The 18,811-nt window shown below is 44.1% G+C and overlaps 1 protein-coding gene across 1 annotated transcript in view; it reads right to left on the bottom strand.

The window, feature by feature from the left end:
* Positions 1-12,940: 12,940 nt before the first annotated feature.
* Positions 12,941-18,811, bottom strand: part of dchs1b (dachsous cadherin-related 1b) — a 249,121-nt gene continuing 243,250 nt past the window's right edge. Inside the window, 1 exon segment of the mRNA XM_082957589.1 lies at positions 12,941-18,539. Within this exon segment, the coding sequence (XP_082813715.1) occupies positions 16,477-18,539 (2,063 nt within the window). The 3' untranslated portion in view covers positions 12,941-16,476.

Consider the following 18,811-nt stretch of genomic DNA (forward strand, 5'->3'; position numbering starts at 1 on the left):
AGGGTTTGGTTAGGACAATAACATGAAGGGTTTGGTTAGGACAATAATATGAAGGGTTTGGTTAGGACAATAACATGAAGGGTTTGGTTAGGACAATAACATGAAGGGTTTGTTAGGACAATAACATGAAGGGTTTGTTAGGACAATAACATGAAGGGTTTGGTTAGGACAATAACATGAAGGGTTTGGTTAGGACAATAACATGAAGGGTTTGGTTAGGACAATAACATGAAGGGTTTGGTTAGGACAATAACATGAAGGGTTTGGTTAGGACAATAATATGAAGGGTTTGGTTAGGACAATAACATGAAGGGTTTGTTAGGACAATAACATGAAGGGTTTGTTAGGACAATAACATGAAGGGTTTGGTTAGGACAATAACATGAAGGGTTTGTTAGGACAATAACATGAAGGGTTTGGTTAGGACAATAATATGAAGGGTTTGGTTAGGACAATAACATGAAGGGTTTGTTAGGACAATAACATGAAGGGTTTGGTTAGGACAATAACATGAAGGGTTTGTTAGGACAATAACATGAAGGGTTTGGTTAGGACAATAATATGAAGGGTTTGTTAGGACAATAACATGAAGGGTTTGTTAGGACAATAACATGAAGGGTTTGTTAGGACAATAACATGAAGGGTTTGTTAGGACAATAACATGAAGGGTTTGGTTAGGACAATAACATGAAGGGTTTGTTAGGACAATAACATGAAGGGTTTGTTAGGACAATAACATGAAGGGTTTGTTAGGACAATAACATGAAGGGTTTGTTAGGACAATAACATGAAGGGTTTGTTAGGACAATAACATGAAGGGTTTGGTTAGGACAATAACATGAAGGGTTTGTTAGGACAATAACATGAAGGGTTTGGTTAGGACAATAACATGAAGGGTTTGGTTAGGACAATAACATGAAGGGTTTGGTTAGGACAATAACATGAAGGGTTTGGTTAGGACAATAACATGAAGGGTTTGTTAGGACAATAACATGAAGGGTTTGGTTAGGACAATAACATGACGGGTTTGGTTAGGACAATAACATGAAGGGTTTGGTTAGGACAATAACATGAAGGGTTTGGTTAGGACAATAATATGAAGGGTTTGGTTAGGACAATAACATGAAGGGTTTGGTTAGGACAATAACATGAAGGGTTTGGTTAGGACAATAATATGAAGGGTTTGTTAGGACAATAACATGAAGGGTTTGGTTAGGACAATAACATGAAGGGTTTGGTTAGGACAATAATATGAAGGGTTTGTTAGGACAATAACATGAAGGGTTTGTTAGGACAATAACATGAAGGGTTTGGTTAGGACAATAATATGAAGGGTTTGGTTAGGACAATAACATGAAGGGTTTGGTTAGGACAATAACATGAAGGGTTTGGTTAGGACAATAATATGAAGGGTTTGGTTAGGACAATAACATGAAGGGTTTGTTAGGACAATAACCTTTCAATATCAAAGACTTTCTTCTTTTTGTTTTCAGTGTCTTCTTCGTTCTCTCTCCTAATCACATCTGTCTGCCTGTATCACTTTATCCCCACCCAGCTAGCACAATTGGTTCCTTAGAAGTTGTGGGAATGTATGATATTGGTTTAACATTGGTTGTGGTAACGAAGCCATATGTTTCCTGAGCAGTAAAACTGAACGATTTTTAAACGTTTTGAGAACAGAAGTGAACTTTTTGTCTCTTCAGAGAACATTTATTTTTAGGTTGCAAGGAGGTTCTGAGAACGTTTATTTTTAGGTTGCAGAAAAGTTCTGAGAACGTTTATTTTTAGGTTGCAGAAAAGTTCTGAGAACGTTTATTTTTAGGTTGCAGAAAGGTTCTGAGAACGTTTATTTTTAGGTTGCAGAAAAGTTCTGAGAACGTTTATTTGTAGGTTGCAGGAAGGTTCTGAGAACGTTTATTTTTAGGTTCTAGGAAGGTTCTGAGAACGTTTATTTGTAGGTTGCAGGAAGGTTCTGAGAACGTTTTACTCTGGTTCTTTGAAAGGTTTCCTGGGAGGTTTTATTAATACTCTGAGAATGGAAAATATAGTTTTTTTGTGTGTGTTTTGAATAACCATCACTGAATGTTTCAATAAGACTTTTAATAACACTGCTAGTTTATTTTTGGGTTAACGTTTATGAACTCTAAGCACAGATAGGACACATGGGAATTCATTTCCTTAGGCAATAATCATACAAACACATTTCATGCAAAAACATGTATTTTGTTATTGTGACACAGCATCAGTGAGATTCACACCTATCCTCTTCTGTTCTCTATCCATGCAATTAATTCCACTGTGCCAACAGGATGGACCTAGCATGCTAAATCTAGCTAGTTATCTTGTATCTGTATTGCCATTTGGGGCTGGAAGCAGGGTAAGTGTGTGCAGGGCATTTTAGTACAGCTGTAGCAGTCAGGCAATAACAAGCTACAGGACATTCATTAATTCATGTTTTAACCTATTTTTCTGGTTATTTGTCTTTCAGCATAAACTTGCTCTCTGCCACAAGTACAAGGAGATGATCGAGAGTGAACAAGCAACACTTCAGGTATTTTAATGTCTTGTCTATTTTAGTATGCTTTCCTCCTTTACAGCTGTAATGTTCTGGAGCCTGGTGTTGTTGTGACCAATTCACTCAGATTGGAACCAAGTTTCAGCTGTTGTGCCCCCGGACTGGACACAACCCGGCAAACATAAACATGTTTGAGAAAACCAGGACTTTTTGAAAAAAAAACGCGAAAAGGACAGAACAGAAATATGCTCTTACATTTAGATTCTTTTGTTCATATCTTAACATGGCCTGAACCAAACTTACTCCAAGGATGTTATGAAATAGATCTAGAGAGTTTTTTTTCTTCTCCCTTTTATGTGTCTGTGTCTTTTAAGGTTTTTCTTAATTGTAGGCATTACCATTAGAAGTTAATATTAACTTGAAATTAAATAAAAAAAGTATTTTATTGTTGAAATCGTTTCTTAGTTATTTAAGCACTGCCTCACTTCTTTAGTACACAGCTACAGTCACATGTGTTTCCAAGATAAATTCCTTTAAGAGACGGGTGGGTCTAAGGCTTTACATGGTGTGAACGATGTTAAACGGGCGTAAACAAAGAACAACACTGTAGCTGTTATCTTTATTACACAACAATAAACCATGTAATACTGTAAATGGTTTGCCTTATGCGGTAACCTGGTGAGATAACGTTCAGAGAATCCATTTCGGCAATTCGGGGAAGGTATTCGTTTTCTAAATACGTTTCTTCAGGGTTAATGCAGAGCAAGTGGGAAAAATCAAAGCAACATTTTTGAATGCCTTTTTCTCCTAAATGGGATTCTACATTTATCAACTGTTAAAGCTGCATTACTTTCCCCATGTTTCCTCCAACTGTAGTGATTGATGTAATTTAGAAGCTCTGAGTCTGTACTTTTATCCAATGTAAAAAACTTCTTTTTTTTTAAACACAATTTAAAATGTTGTAACATAAGACTGAAAAGAGACGGTGGGTCACATTTGACAACATGACTTTAAATAGAAACCATGTAGGAAACCTGTAGGAAACGTTACGCTGAAGTATAGGGTAGTTACTGCGTTTGGCAGCAACAACCCTACTGCTATTCCTCACACTTATTTTATTAATCCACTTCCTCTCAGTTCTGCCAGTGTAATCACATGTTACAAATCTCATATGCCTGCTTGTGTCTTTTGAACATTAATTATATGAGGCTATGTATTATCACAGACATTTACGAGCAGTTTTAAATAAGTCATATAAATAAGCATTGAATTTTAAATGTTCCTGGAATCAAATATACATTTTGGACATTTTAGTTTTGTGCGCATGCTAAATGCATCCTATTTTGTCTATGTAGAGTAAAATGATGAGAAGAATCTTCAATTAATAGGCAGAAACCACCTGAATATTGATCTTAATTAGATTTTTATTGAAGGTTTGGTGATTTTAGATAAATAATTTGTTATAACAAGAACATTTTGAAACCCCCCCATCACTTAGGAAACATAGATTAGGAGTCCTGGAGAGCAAGCAGGATTTATGAACAAGGAAACTGTAATCTATGATTTGGTTACCCACCGTCATCAACCATTAATAGTAGTGTTTCCTGTTCAGGAGCCTTGGTTTAGTGGTAATACACACTGACATGTGTGACATGCACCTTTCCACCTGATAACAGGGATAAATCCCTGCTTCCAAGCTTCCCACAGTTTCTCCCATTAGCCTGTCTCCCTATCTCATTTCATTACTGTCTGAATAGTGTCAAACCACCTAAAAAAAATAAAAATAAAACATGTTTAAAAAACAATATAAAATATCAATATATGATGATAGATTTCACTTCCCCCCCCCCCCCCCAAAAAAAAAATCAAATAGTAACAAAGTGGTCCAATTTTGAGTGTTCGTTTAATAATGTTCAAAGCAAAGCAATCCTGAATACACTTGACCTGTGGTTTTTATTTAAAAGTTTTCCACCTTGGTCAGAGGCCTAAGTCAAGTCAAAATTCGTCAAATGTTCCCCGATCTAAGGGTTGTGCTTGGGGCCACGAAATTCACAATCCAAGCTTTCTTCAAAAGTTGGCAGCCCTGGAAATGGTATGTTGAAGTACTGTAATTCCCACCTGAAAAACTTAGTTTCTTAACATTTTTGGAACAATTTGATGTTTAATGTTAAAGGGACAGATCGAAATAAGGGGTGGTCCAAAATATCTATGTAATTGTAGATGTATTTATGTAAAAAAAAATTGGGACTACAATGAAAATAAGTCCCCAACTTTATTGCGTAATCTCGATCACAATTGTTTTTTTTGGGGGGGGGGGTTGACAAATAAAATCAATCAATCAATCCAAACTGTGCAGTGGCCAATTGATGAATGGAAAGACACATCTGTTACAAAACATCAAAAAGTTTATTGACATTCAGAGATTGTCAAGTCAAGCCTTAGATACTGGGTAAGTCAACAAGGTAGGGATGGATGTATATACAGTTGAAGTCGGACGTTTACATACACCTTAGCCAAATACATTTAAGTCCCACTGTAGCTCAGTTGGTAGAGCATGGCGCTTGCAACGCCAGGGTTGTGGGTTCGATTCCCACGGGTGGCCAGTATGTAAAAATGTAATAAAAATGTATGCACTCTACTGTAAGTCGCTCTGGATAAGAGCGTCTGCTAAATGACTTACTTTTTCTGCTAAATGACTTAATTTTAAACTCAGTTTTTCACAATTCCTGACATTTAATCCGAGTAAAAATTCCCCGTCTTAGGTCAGTTAGGATCACCACTTTATTTTAAGAATGTGAAATGTCAGAATAATAGTAGAGAAAATGATTTATTTCAGCTTTTATTTCTTTCATCACATTCACAGTGGGTCAGAAGTTTACATACACTCAATTAGTATTTGGTAGCATTGCCTTTAAATTGTTTAACTTGGGTCAAACGTTTCTAGTAGCCTTCCACAAGCTTCCCACAATAAGTTGGCTGAATTTTGTCCCATTCCTCCTGACAGAGCTGGTGTAACTGAGTCAGGTTTATAGGCCTCCTTGCTCGCACACGCTTTTTCAGTTCTGCCCACACATTCTCTATAGGATTGAGGTCAGGGCTTTGTGTTGGCCACTCCAATACCTTGACTTTGTTGTCCTTATGCCATTTTGCCACAACTTTGGAAGTATGCTTGGGGTCATTGTCTATTTGGAAGACCCATTTGAGACCAAGCTTTAACTTCCTGACTGATGTCTTGAGATGTTGCTTCAATATATCCACGTAATTTTCCCGCCTCATGATGCCATCTATTTTGTAAAGTGCACCAGTCCCTCCTGCAGCAAAGCACCCCCACAACATGATGTTGCCACCCCATGCTTCACGGTTGGGATGGTGTTTTTTGGCTTGCAAGCCTCCCCCTTTTTCCTCCAAACATAACGATGGTCTTCATGGCCATTATGGCCATTTTTGTTTCATCAGACCAGAGGACATTTTTCCAAAAAGTACAATCTTTGTCCCCATGTGCAGTTGCAAACCATAGTCTGGCTTTTTTATGGTGGTTTTGGAGCAGTGGCTTCTTCCTTGCTGAGCGGCCTTTCAGGTTATGTCGATATAGGACTCATTTTACTGTGGATATAGATACTTTTGTACCTGTTTCCTCCAGCATCTTCACAAGGTCCTTTGCTGTATTTCTGGGATTGATTTGCACTTTTCGCACCAAAGTACGTTCATCTCTAGGAGACAGAACGCGTCTCCTTCCTGAGCGGTATGACGGCTGCGTGGTCCCATGGTGTTTATACTTGCGTACTATTGTTTTACAGATGAACATGGTACCTTCAGGCGTTTGGAAATTGCTCCCAAGGATGAACCAGACCTGTGGAGGTCTACAATTTTTGTAGTCTTGGCTGATTTGTTTTGATTTTCCCATGATGTCAAGCAAAGAGGCACTGAGTTTGAAGGTAGGCCTTGAAATACATCCACAGGTACACCTCCAATTGACTCAAATTATGTCAATTAGCCTATCAGAAGCTTCTAAAACCATGACATAATTTTCTGGAATTTTCCAAGCTGTTTAAAGGCAAAGTCAACTTAGTGTATGTACACTTCTGACCCACTGGAATTGTGATACAGTGAATTATAAGTGAAATAAGCTGTCTGTAAACATTTGTTGGAAAAATTACTTGTGTCGTGCACAAAGTAGATGTCCTAACCAACTTGGCAAAACAATAGTTTGTTAACAAGAAATTTGTGGAGTGGTTGAAAAACAAGTTTTAATGACTCCATCCTAAGTGTATGTAAACTTCCGACTTCAACTGTATATGTTTGCATATAACCATGTTTGAACTTAATTAATGAAATTCCAATATATACATTTATTTTGTCAAGTTCCATAAATGTGCTGAGAATGTTCCCAAGCCTAGCAACTGTCCTGCACCATTCACAGAAAGATGTGGCAAGGTTGTATGCAAATTAACAACAGGACAACGGCGTTCTCACCAAGCTCTAAGAAACAAGTGGTTCTCAGAACGTTATGTGTTATCTGGGCATGTCCCTCTCCCTTCTTGCTCTACCCCATCTTATCCTTCTCTCTCTCTCTCTCTCTCTCTTTAACCCCCCACTCTCTCCCGTTCTCCTCTTCCCTCTATCTCCCCTCCTTCCCTCCCTCCATAGTCCTGAGTGACTGTAGTGGGGCAGTGGTCTCCAGCAGGGTCAGTGTAAATGAGATCCAGCCCTCGTCAGGCTCAGCTGGCTCCTTTCTCCTGTCACTTTCTAACTCCTTGAACCCACAGAAAAAAAAGAGAAAGAAATGACAGACCGATAGAAAAAAAGAGCTCCCGAAAAAGTTAGTCAGAGATCATGAGTCAGAGAGAACCAGAGAGATTCAGAGAGATTCAGAGAGAACCAGAGAGATTCAGAGAGAGTCAGAGAGATTCAGAGAGAGTCAGAGAGATTCAGAGAGAGTCAGAGAGAATCAGAGATCATGAGTCAGAGAGAATCAGAGAGAGTCAGAGAGAGTCAGAGAGAATCAGAGCGAGTCAGAGAGAACCAGAGAGATTCAGAGCGAGTCAGAGAGAGTCAGAGAGATTCAGAGAGAGTCAGAGAGAGTCAGAGAGAATCAGAGCGAGTCAGAGAGAACCAGAGAGATTCAGAGCGAGTCAGAGAGAGTCAGAGAGATTCAGAGAGAGTCAGAGAGATTCAGAGAGAGTCAGAGAGAATCAGAGCGAGTCAGAGAGAGTCAGAGAGATTCAGAGAGAGTCAGAGAGAATCAGAGAGAGAGTCAGAGAGAATCAGAGATCATGAGTCAGAGAGAATCAGAGAGAGTCAGAGAGAGTCAGAGAGAATCAGAGCGAGTCAGAGAGAACCAGAGAGATTCAGAGCGAGTCAGAGAGAGTCAGAGAGATTCAGAGAGAGTCAGAGAGAGTCAGAGAGAATCAGAGCGAGTCAGAGAGAACCAGAGAGATTCAGAGCGAGTCAGAGAGAGTCAGAGAGATTCAGAGAGAGTCAGAGAGAGTCAGAGAGAATCAGAGCGAGTCAGAGAGAGTCAGAGAGATTCAGAGAGAGTCAGAGAGAATCAGAGAGAGAGTCAGAGAGAATCAGAGATCATGAGTCAGAGAGAATCAGAGAGAGTCAGAGAGAGTCAGAGAGAGTCAGAGAGAGTCAGAGAGATTCAGAGAGAGTCAGAGAGAGTCGGGAGCAGAGAGTCAGAGAGATTCAGAGAGAGTCAGAGAGAGTCAGAGATCATGAGTCAGAGAGATTCAGAGAGTCAGAGAGTCAGAGAGAGTCAGAGATCATGAGTCAGAGAGATTCAGAGAGAGTCAGAGAGAGTCAGAGATCATGAGTCAGAGAGAATGAGAGAGTCAGAGACTGTTTCCTCCACCTTTCCTGCTAGTCACGCAACTCAGCATGGCAAGACCAGAGAGAGGGATGGATGGGGAGAGAAAGAGGGATGGGGGAGAGAGAGAGGGGAGAGAGAAAAGAAGGAGGGTGAGACAGGAAGAAGAAGAACAGGTTGGTGTGCTGGTCAGGGATTCATCTAACAGACACTAGAGAAGTATCCGTAAGAGTAGCAACAGGGGAATCAAGGCCAGTTCTGAAACTGCACAATGGAATTTAGACCTGAGTGGAAGTGTCTACACACAAGCACACAGCCACGCACATGTTACGGACGTCATGCCAAATCCTCCTGACTCGGCTCATACCTGGCTCTAACTCAGCACCTCTGCTTTGCTAACGCAAAAGTCAGGCAGAAGGGTACCAGGTGTTAGTACTAACATCACTGGTCTATAAGTCAGGCAGAAGGGTACCAGATGTTAACTGGTCTATAAGTCAGGCAGAAGGGTATCAGATGTTAACTGGTCTATAAGTCAGGCAGAAGGGTACCAGATGTTAACTGGTCTATAAGTCAGGCAGAAGGGTACCAGGTGTTAACTGGTCTATAAGTCAGGCAGAAGGCTACCAGGTGTTAACTGGTCTATAAGTCAGGCAGAAGGGTACCAGATGTTAACTGGTCTATAAGTCAGGCAGAAGGGTACCAGATGTTAACTGGTCTATAAGTCAGGCAGAAGGCTACCAGGTGTTAACTGGTCTATAAGTCAGGCAGAAGGGTACCAAATGTTAACTGGTCTATAAGTCAGGCAGAAGGGTACCAGATGTTAACTGGTCTATAAGTCAGGCAGAAGGGTACCAGATGTTAACTGGTCTATAAGTCAGGCAGAAGGCTACCAGGTGTTAACTGGTCTATAAGTCAGGCAGAAAGGTACCAGGTGTTAACTGGTCTATAAGTCAGGCAGAGGCTACCTGGTGTTAACTGGTCTATAAGTCAGGCAGAAGGGTACCAAATGTTAACTGGTCTATAAGTCAGGCAGAAGGGTACCAGGTGTTAACTGGTCTATAAGTCAGGCAGAAAGGTACCAGGTGTTAGTACTATCACTGGTCTATAAGTCAGGCAGAAGGGTACCAGGTGTTAACTGGTCTATAAGTCAGGCAGAAGGCTACCAGGTGTTAACTGGTCTATAAGTCAGGCAGAAGGGTACCAGGTGTTAACTGGTCTATAAGTCAGGCAGAAGGGTACCAGGTGTTAACTGGTCTATAAGTCAGGCAGAATGTGTTTGAACTTTCTGTAGCAGCAACATTCCCAGATACAGTATATATATGTGTGTGTGTGTGGTGTGTGTGTGTGTGTGTGTGTGTGTGTGTGTGTGTACTGGATGATTATAGAGGGTTAAGTAATGCTGACTGTACTGGATGATTATAGAGGGTTAAGTAATGCATTAGTTGTAGTAGTTAAGTTGTTGACTTGACGCTAGCTAATATGTTGACAACGATGTATGCTGTGTATAGCGATTAGCGTTTCTAAGATGAAGGTTTGGCTTGGAAAGGTTATTTCGCCTGGTCACAGACAGCTGATGCGTTGTGCACTGAAGTCCACAAGCGAAGGGAAAATGTGAAAGGAGGAGCGCGCATGGATGCGAGAAGGAATACAACGTGGCTGCTATGAAAGTGAACTGTGTTTGCGTGTGATCATGGGGTGTATTCGTTCCGACGATTCTGTTGCAAAACGTTTCTTAAACAAAAGCAAACGGAATGAAACTGGGATAAACATACCTGAATTCGACCAATAGAAACTCTCATTTGCAACTGTTGGACTAATGAATACATCCCAGATCAGCTAGATGCAGAGAGGTGATACTGATGGACTAATGAATACATCCCAGATCAGCTAGATGCAGAGAGGTGATACTGATGGACTAATGAATACATCCCAGATCAGCTAGATACAGAGAGGTGATACTGATGGACTAATGAATACATCCCAGATCAGCTAGATGCAGGCAAGAGTGTGCGAGGCGGCGTTGAATGTGTCAACGTTTGTCACCTTGATTATTCTATTTTCTCTAGACCTGTGTGCACCTACGTTGTAAACTTTCATTCATAGGCTAGGTTGTAGCAACCTCATGATGGGTACAGAGAACATGTGAGTATTATGTAGTAGCCTAAACCTACCGATGTTACATTGAACTGGGTGAATGGAATATGAATGACAGTCATCCAATATGCTGTAAAATAAATAAGGCCACACTCATTAAAATGATCATCTTCCTCCCTCATCATAAACGGCACCGACCGCCACTGGTGTGTGTGCGTGTGTGTGTGTGTGTGTGTGTGTGTGTGTGTGTGTGTGTGTGTGTGTGTGTGTGTGTGTGTCTCAGCTGAGGCAGTTTTGGACATTCTGTAACCTCATCTCTCCCAGATATGGCAGCTTTTCAGGGTTGTAGGATCAGGGCTGTAGGATCAGGGCTGTAGGATCAGGGCTGTAGGACCAGGGCTGTAGGATCAGGGCTGTAGGATCAGGGCTGTAGGATCAGGGCTGTAGGACCAGGGCTGTAGGATCAGGGTTGTAGGATCAGGGCTGTAGGATCAGGGCTGTAGGACCAGGGCTGTAGGATCAGGGCTGTAGGATCAGGGCTGTAGGACCAGGGCTGTTGCATCAGGGCTGTAAGATCAGGGCTGTAAGACCAGGGCTGTAGGACCAGGGCTGTTGCATCAGGGCTGTAGGACCAGGGCTGTAGGACCAAGGCTGTAGGTTCAGGGCTGTAGGACCTGGGCTGTAGATTCAGGGCTGTAGGACCAGGGTTGTTGAGGAGAGTGTATAGAGCCAACAGACACATAGGTAAGGGTTGTTGAGGAGAGTAGAGCCTAGAGCCTGGAGGTGAGGCCCTCTTTCTCTGGTGCTCTGCCCCCAGGAAACTGCTCCTAACCTGGCTAGAGCCTGGAGGTGAGGCCCTCTTTCTCTGGTGCTCTGCCCCCAGGAAACTGCTCCTAACCTGGCTAGAGCCTGGAGGTGAGGCCCTCTCTCTCTGGTGCTCTGCCCCCAGGAAACTGCTCCTAACCTGGCTAGAGCCTGGAGGTGAGGCCCTCTCTCTCTGGTGCTCTGCCCCCAGGAAACTGCTCCTATCCTGGCTAAACTGACCGGTTTCTCCCACGCTAAAGGGTTTTTAATGAAGGGAGACTCTGACACAGGCTTGCGTCCCAGACGGCACCCTATTCTCATTTTAGTGCACTACTTTGGACCAGGACCTATGGTAGTACACTACTTTTGACCAGGGCCTATGGTAGTGCACTACTTTTGACCAGGACCTATAGTAGTACACTACTTTTGACCAGGGCCTATAGTAGTGCACTACTTTTGACCAGGGCCTATGGTAGTACACTTCTTTTGACCAGGGCCTATTGTAGTACACTACTTTGGACCAGGGCCTATGGTAGTACACTTCATTTGACCAGGGCCTATGGTAGTACACTACTTTTGACCAGGACCTATAGTAGTGCACTACTTTTGACCAGGACCTATAGGGCAGTGCACCGTATAGGGGATAGGATACCATCTGGACCTCAGACTCTGTCTCTACATCTTAACTGCTCAAAAGACCACTTTGATGACTTTTTAATTCCCTCAAATGGAATAACTTTTAAGAGAGAAAAGAAACAGACTCCAGTTTGTCAAAAGAGACTCCATTTATTCTCTGCTTTTTCAAATACATATACAGACGATTTCTGTTCTGTGTGCTGCTGAATCGTTGGCAGCAGTCTTCAATTTTGAATCCCATATGGCACCCTATTCACTATATAGTGCACTACTTTAGACCAGAGCCCTATGGCACCCTATTCCCTATATAGTGCACTACTTTAGACCAGAGCCCTAAGGCACCCTATTCCCTATATAGTGCACTATTTTAGACCAGAGCCCTATGGCACCCTATTCCCTATATAGTGCACTACTTTAGACCAGAGCCCTAAGGCACCCTATTCCCTATATATAGTGCACTACTTTAGACCAGAGCCCTATGGCACCCTATTCCCTATATATAGTGCACTACTTTAGACCAGAGCCCTATGGCACCCTATTCCCTATATATATATATATATATATATATATATTCTATATATATATATATATATATATATAGTGCACTACTTTTGAATAGGGCTATACAGGGATTGGGGTGCCATTTGGGACTCATAGCGAGAGAACTACAACATGGAGGCGTTACAACTCAGATATGTTTGTGAGACGACACAATGGCACTGTGTTGACGGTCTGCTGCCATGAAGCCAGGCTCCTCCCATGTTTAGTGGTCTGACCAGGTTAGTGAGAGGCCAGGATTCCTCCCATGTTTAGTGGTCTGACCAGGTTAGTGAGAGGCCAGGATTCCTCCCATGTTTAGTGGTCTGACCAGGTTAGTGAGAGGCCAGGATTCCTCCCATGTTTAGTGGTCTGACGAGGTTAGTGAGAGGCCAGGATTCCTCCCATGTTTAGTGGTCTGACCAGGTTAGTGAGAGGCCAGGATTCCTCCCATGTTTAGTGGTCTGACCAGGTTAGTGAGAGGCCAGGATTCCTCCCATGTTTAGTGGTCTGACCAGGTTAGTGAGAGGCCAGGATTCCTCCCATGTTTTTAAATGTAACCTTTATTTTAACTAGGCAAGTCAGTTAAGAACAAATTCTTATTTACAATGACGGCTCACCGGGGAACAGTGGGTTAACCTTTCGGTTAGTGGCCCAACGCTCTAACCACCAGGCTTCCTGCCGCCCGTTTAGTGGGCTGACAGAGTTAGAGGCAGGTTAGCGAGAGGCAAGCAGACAGTTGTTGGTATGGTAAAATTATATCATTAGGCATGCAGCACAGCAGAGTTAACCAAACTATCCCTTATGGTGCATTCAAGACAACTGGTAACTCGGGGGAAAAAAAACCTATGTAAAATCATGACGTTAGTGATCTTCAGGTCGGAAAGTCAAAGCTCTAGAAAGATGCCCGAGTTTCTGACTTGGAATTCTAAGTTGTATAACCGTTCAAAACAATTTTTCCGCAATCGGAGATGTTTTTTTTGAAGAGTTCGCAGTTGTTTTGAACGCACTGAATTCGAAAGTCTGAGATTTCCGAGGATCCGAGTTCCCAGTTGATTTGAAAGCAGCATGTGAGGAACAGGAGAGCATTACATTGCTGCTGATCACCCCTTACTGACTCAACACAGACTGAACTAAACAACAGGAAGGGTAATACTGGAGAAGACAGTCTGTGTGTCCCAATTGGCACCATATTACCTATATAGTGCCCTCTGAACAGAACTCTCTGAACAGAACTCTCTGAACAGAACCCTCTGGTCAGAACCCTCTGAACAGAACCCTCTGGTCAGAACCCTCTGGTTAGAACTCTCTGAACAGAACCCTCTGAACAGAACTCTCTGAACAGAACTCTCTGAACAGAACCCTCTGAACAGAACTCTCGAACAGAACTCTCTGGTCAGAACTCTGAACAGAAACCCTCTGGTCAGAACTCTCTGGTCAGAACCCTCTGGTCAGAACCCTCTGGTCAGAACTCTCTGGTCAGAACCCTCTGGTCAAAAGTAGTGCATTATACAGGGTATAGGGTGCCATTTGGGATACATATAGTGTTGCGGTAAAGCTGTGTGCCTCTGGCCTGCTAGGTTAACAGATGTCCAGGACAGAGCCCAAACAATGGGAGCGTGGAGAGGACACAGAGAGGACACAGAGGGTGTGGTGATGAGAGAAACACATGGACCCTGAATAACCTCCTCTATACCTACCCTACCTCCTGGTAAAATACATCTAACAACAGATCTAGAACTGTAGCACTGAAACCATAGAAATAGAATGCATAGATAGAACACACAGTATGTTGATTTTGAAAGCAACCATTTGGGAGCGTGACAGGTCTAATTGAAGTTAAATTATTGTGCTGCTACCTTTAAAAGTAGTTGTGTAAACCCTTCTAACCATTCTACAATCTATGTTCTATGCATTCTATTTCTATGGTACGAAGTTGAACCACTTCACAGTTACAAGTCATCATACGGAGCGATGACATCACATCATTGACCTTTGTGTTGAGCCGGAAGCACTTCATACAAAAGACACAAGAGGTGAACAGGAAATGGAATTCTCCATTAATTCCAGAGAGAATGTGTTCTGCAGTGTAAGCCAGTTTACTTATACTGAGTCTAGTGTATATGTCACAGGCGGGATCTGAACCCTGGTCTCCAACATGGAAAACCAACATCTTAATCGTTAAGCCAAGAGGACATTCCCTCTTGGACCTGGGGTGACACAGATTTCCATCACAAGAACCGTGAGTCCGGGTTCACCTCCGCTACATATCAGTTATAACAGTTTACTAACAAGGAGGACAGGTCTGGTTTTGGTGACAGAGTTTGAAGGCAGTGACCAATGATCTCTGATCGTCTTTGCCGGGATTTTGAGAAGATTTTCATTTTGACAAAAAAAAAAAAAAAAAAAAAACGTTTTTTTTTTTTTTCAGATACAATACAGCATGGTGAAAAGTGAACGTGGTTGCCTGCTGTCAACATGGCCAACAGTTAATTTCCTTCATATAAATAATTATCAAAACACAAAATGTTCCCCACTCACTCACGTCACAAATGTCACGAGTCCACAAAGACACAAGACGGTGGCTCTAAAATCTATGACAGGAAAACACATAGATAATGTGGCTAGCGTACATACACATACATACAAATATACATATATCTAAATAGAATGAAACGATATCCTGGCATTTCAAATCAGAAATCAAAGGTCAATATAAAAATAGATAAAAAATACAACCAAAAGAAAATAATACGTCTTCCGTAGCAACAAAGGAAAACATTAGCCTCAGTCCCCGTTTCCAATGTACAAAACACTGGCTAGTTTATAATGTATTTTTCAACACACGTGTACTTGGTCCATTGGATCCACAGAAGGGGAAACGTCAGCCATTTTGAAAGCAGCCATTTTGTTTGTGAGACCACCACAACGGAATACTGAAGTCTTTAATTGAGATCTAGAACGTAAAGAGACGGATGTCAAAGAGAGGAATAGTGGAATCCTTTATCTCTCTGACCAGCCAGCGAGGAGTGACCTGAAAACTACTGAAAATCTACTGTGTCTACAGACTTCATGACAGAGGGCCTTCTGTCTGCAGGGAGGGTCAGTCTACAGCCGATACGTCAGTTTATCTCTACTGAGGACCTTCTGTCTGCAGGGAGGGTCAGTCTGCAGCCGATACGTCAGTTTATCTCTACTGAGGACCTTCTGTCTGCAGGGAGGGTCAGTCTACAGCCGATACGTCAGTTTATCTCTACTGAGGACCTTCTGTCTGCAGGGAGGGTCAGTCTGCAGCCGATACGTCAGTTTATCTCTACTGAGGACCTTCTGTCTGCAGGGAGGGTCAGTCTGCAGCCGATACGTCAGTTTATCTCTACTGAGGACCTTCTGTCTGCAGGGAGGGTCAGTCTGCAGCTGCAGGGTTGGATCCAAGTCATGGTTGTTCGAAGCCGAGAGGTTGGGTAATCTCCTAACCCTGTGGCAATTCTCAGAGGCCTGCGTCATGATGTACAAGTGGGGGAGGAGAGGGCTGGTCTGTTGTCAATGCTAACCTCCCCCAACCCCACAACATGGTCCACCTCTCCATAGAGAGATATCTAGGTCATAGGGTGAGAAATTACATCCTGTAGAAAATGATAATCCACATGTCCCCTTCAGAAAAGAGGGTGAATGTGACCTCTCACATCTTCTTGAGCATCATCTTGGCAATCACTCGGTCGCACAAATACAAAATGTTCCCACACTATATTCCTCTTCCGTTATGAAGAAATATGGCCGAAAACTCATCTGAGAAACTACATCAGAGAAACATGTCTCTAAAGCCGTAAACACTTCCTTCATCTCCTCATCTGTCCTAGGAGCTGATATAAGGCTCAGGATCTGAGAACCAATCACATTGTCAGATTATTTAAAAAAAAACTACATCAGAGAAACATGTCTCTAAAGCCAAAAACACTTCCTTCAACTTCCTCACGTGTCATAGGAGCTGATATAACATCCAGATCTCAGCACCCTTTACTTTGTCATATGATAAAACATAAATTATAGAAACGTCTGTAAAAACCCTAAAACAACCTCATCCTCAGATCCTCATCTCGTGGTCGGGGTCCAGCGAAGGTTCCCTGGTACTGATCATGGAGGTCAAGGGGCCTTGGGTGACTCCGAAGGGGGAGACGGCGGGGGAGCGGGCTGCGAGGGGGGAGAGAGAGGGGGAGAAGCTGGGGGACATGGCTGCTGAGGAGATGGAGCCCTCGTGGCTGATGGGGGACCGTCGTAAGGTGGCCAGGTGGGGGAAGGTGCGTCCGATGACAGGGACCTTCGGGGGGACGGACTTGGCCCCAGGGTGGGCGACGGCGGTGATGAGGGGCGGTGGGTCGATGCGAGGCTTGGGGTCCGTCTTGGCTTTGGGCTGGAAGGGCTGGCGTGGGTTGGTCTGGTTCTGTGGGGCTGTCTCGTCTTTGAGCCTGGCGATCTCTGTGAAGACGTTGGCTAGTGGTTGGAACTGAGGGCACCAGTTGAGCAGGTAGTCCCAGTTATAACTGCCCCTTAGCTCTTCGTCACTGGCCACTATGGCTGTCAGAGACCCGTCCACCGAGGGCTTCCCGTCCTCTGGGAAGGCGTAATCTTTAGGATGGGAGATATTGAGTCCCCTCCCCACCCCTAGGTACCCTCCTCCCAGCTCGTCTCTGTAGACAGGTAGCTGTCCAGACAGCATGGTTCCACTGAGACTCCCTCCCAGCTTCTTGCCTTTGAACCAGGTGCTTCCTTCCAGGGCGGCCGGCTCACAGGAGATGTCCGACAGCTGGTCAGCGTCCTGCTGGATGCCAGAGTCCGGCCCGCGGGCTGAGATGTGCTCCTGCATGGACGAGGAGATGGACGCTACGCGTGGGTACTCGTTGATCATCCTGATCTCGTCGTCTTCCGCCGCCTCGGCTGAGCCACGCCCGCTGGAGTGTGAGGGGTCAAGGGAACCCCCCCGGGGGTAGGGCCCGGCCCCTGCTCCACCTCGGTCGCCGGCGTACCCTGGTAACGTCTGATGATAGATCCTCTCAGATCCTCCAGATTTGGAATCGTCCAGTTTCTGCAGACTGGTTCCCGAGGCAACGGCACTGTTGTCCCGTCCTTTGTTCTTCCTGCGTCTCTTTGACTTGATCAGGAAAATGACCACAGCCATGACCACCAGTAGCACGACAACCCCCAGGGATACGGCGATGATGATAATCAGCAGGACGTTGAGGTCTGCCCCGAGGCCGAAGGACGTGTTGGTCACATCGATGGTCAGCTGGGCCGTGGTGACCCGGGACGTATCCAGAGGGCTGTGGGCGTTAACGTCCAGAGTCATGGTCCTGGTCTCCCTTTTGGACCGCCCCCCTAACCCGCTGCTGCTGCTGCGACTAGAAGACCCGTCCATCTTGAGGAAAACCACCCCGGTTGTTTTGTTGACGTCAAAGTACAGGGAGGAGCTTGGGAGCGAGAAGAGGACGATACCGTCTACACCTCCGTCCTCGTCGTTTGCCTGGACCTGTCCAATGCTCTGGCCCCTCTTCGCCCCCTCTGGAACCTCAAAGGAGAACTCTGGGGAGATGAAGAGTGGGTCGTACTCATCCTCACCGGTCACGTACACCTGGACCGTCACCGTGGCCGAATGGTTACCGGCGTCCATCGCCAGAGCAACGAAATTAAATGAGTTGACCTTCTCAAAGTCAAAAGTCATCTTAGCCCTGACCTCTCCTGAACTCTGGTCCACGGTGAAGGCCTCTCGCCCTGTAACTCCTGACCCTTGACCTCGCTCCACCATGTAGTATCTCAGCTGGCCGTACATCCCAGTGTCGTGGTCTATGGCGTGGAGTATGGTCACGGCTGAGTTGACCGGCTGGTTCTCTCTGATGCTAGCCATCAGAGTCTCGATGGGGAAGAACGGACTGTTATCATTCACATCTTTGACCTCTACGCTGATCGGGGTCAGGGCAACGTGACCGTGGCCATCCGAGGCCTGGACGATGACCACGTGGGAGGACTGGTGCTCGCGGTCGAGCTGTCGCTGTAACCGCAGCGCCCCGGTCCACTGGTCGATCGTGAACAGGTCCATCTCATCGCCTGAGCTGATACTGTACTGGACCTCTGCGTTGGGGGCCGAGTCTGGGTCTGGGGAAAGTGAGAGATGGAGGGAGAGATGAGGGGGGGAGAGAAAGACAGAAAGAAAAGCATTTAACAGTGTCATAATAAAACAAACAGATGCTTGCAGCTGCACAACAAGAACGATATAAAGATACGGAGATATTTCAGGAAAAAAATGGTCTTCATTTTCACCCCCCATCTCCTCTCCACCGTTTTAATTTCTAACTCCATAGTGTAATTATTTATCATCACCTGAGGCGGTCAATGTGTATATTTGTGTGTGTGTGTGTGTGTGTGTG

The sequence above is a fragment of the Salmo salar genome, chromosome 11, assembly GCF_965601325.2.
Source record: "Salmo salar chromosome 11, fSalSal1, whole genome shotgun sequence".
Lineage (NCBI taxonomy): Eukaryota > Metazoa > Chordata > Actinopteri > Salmoniformes > Salmonidae > Salmo > Salmo salar.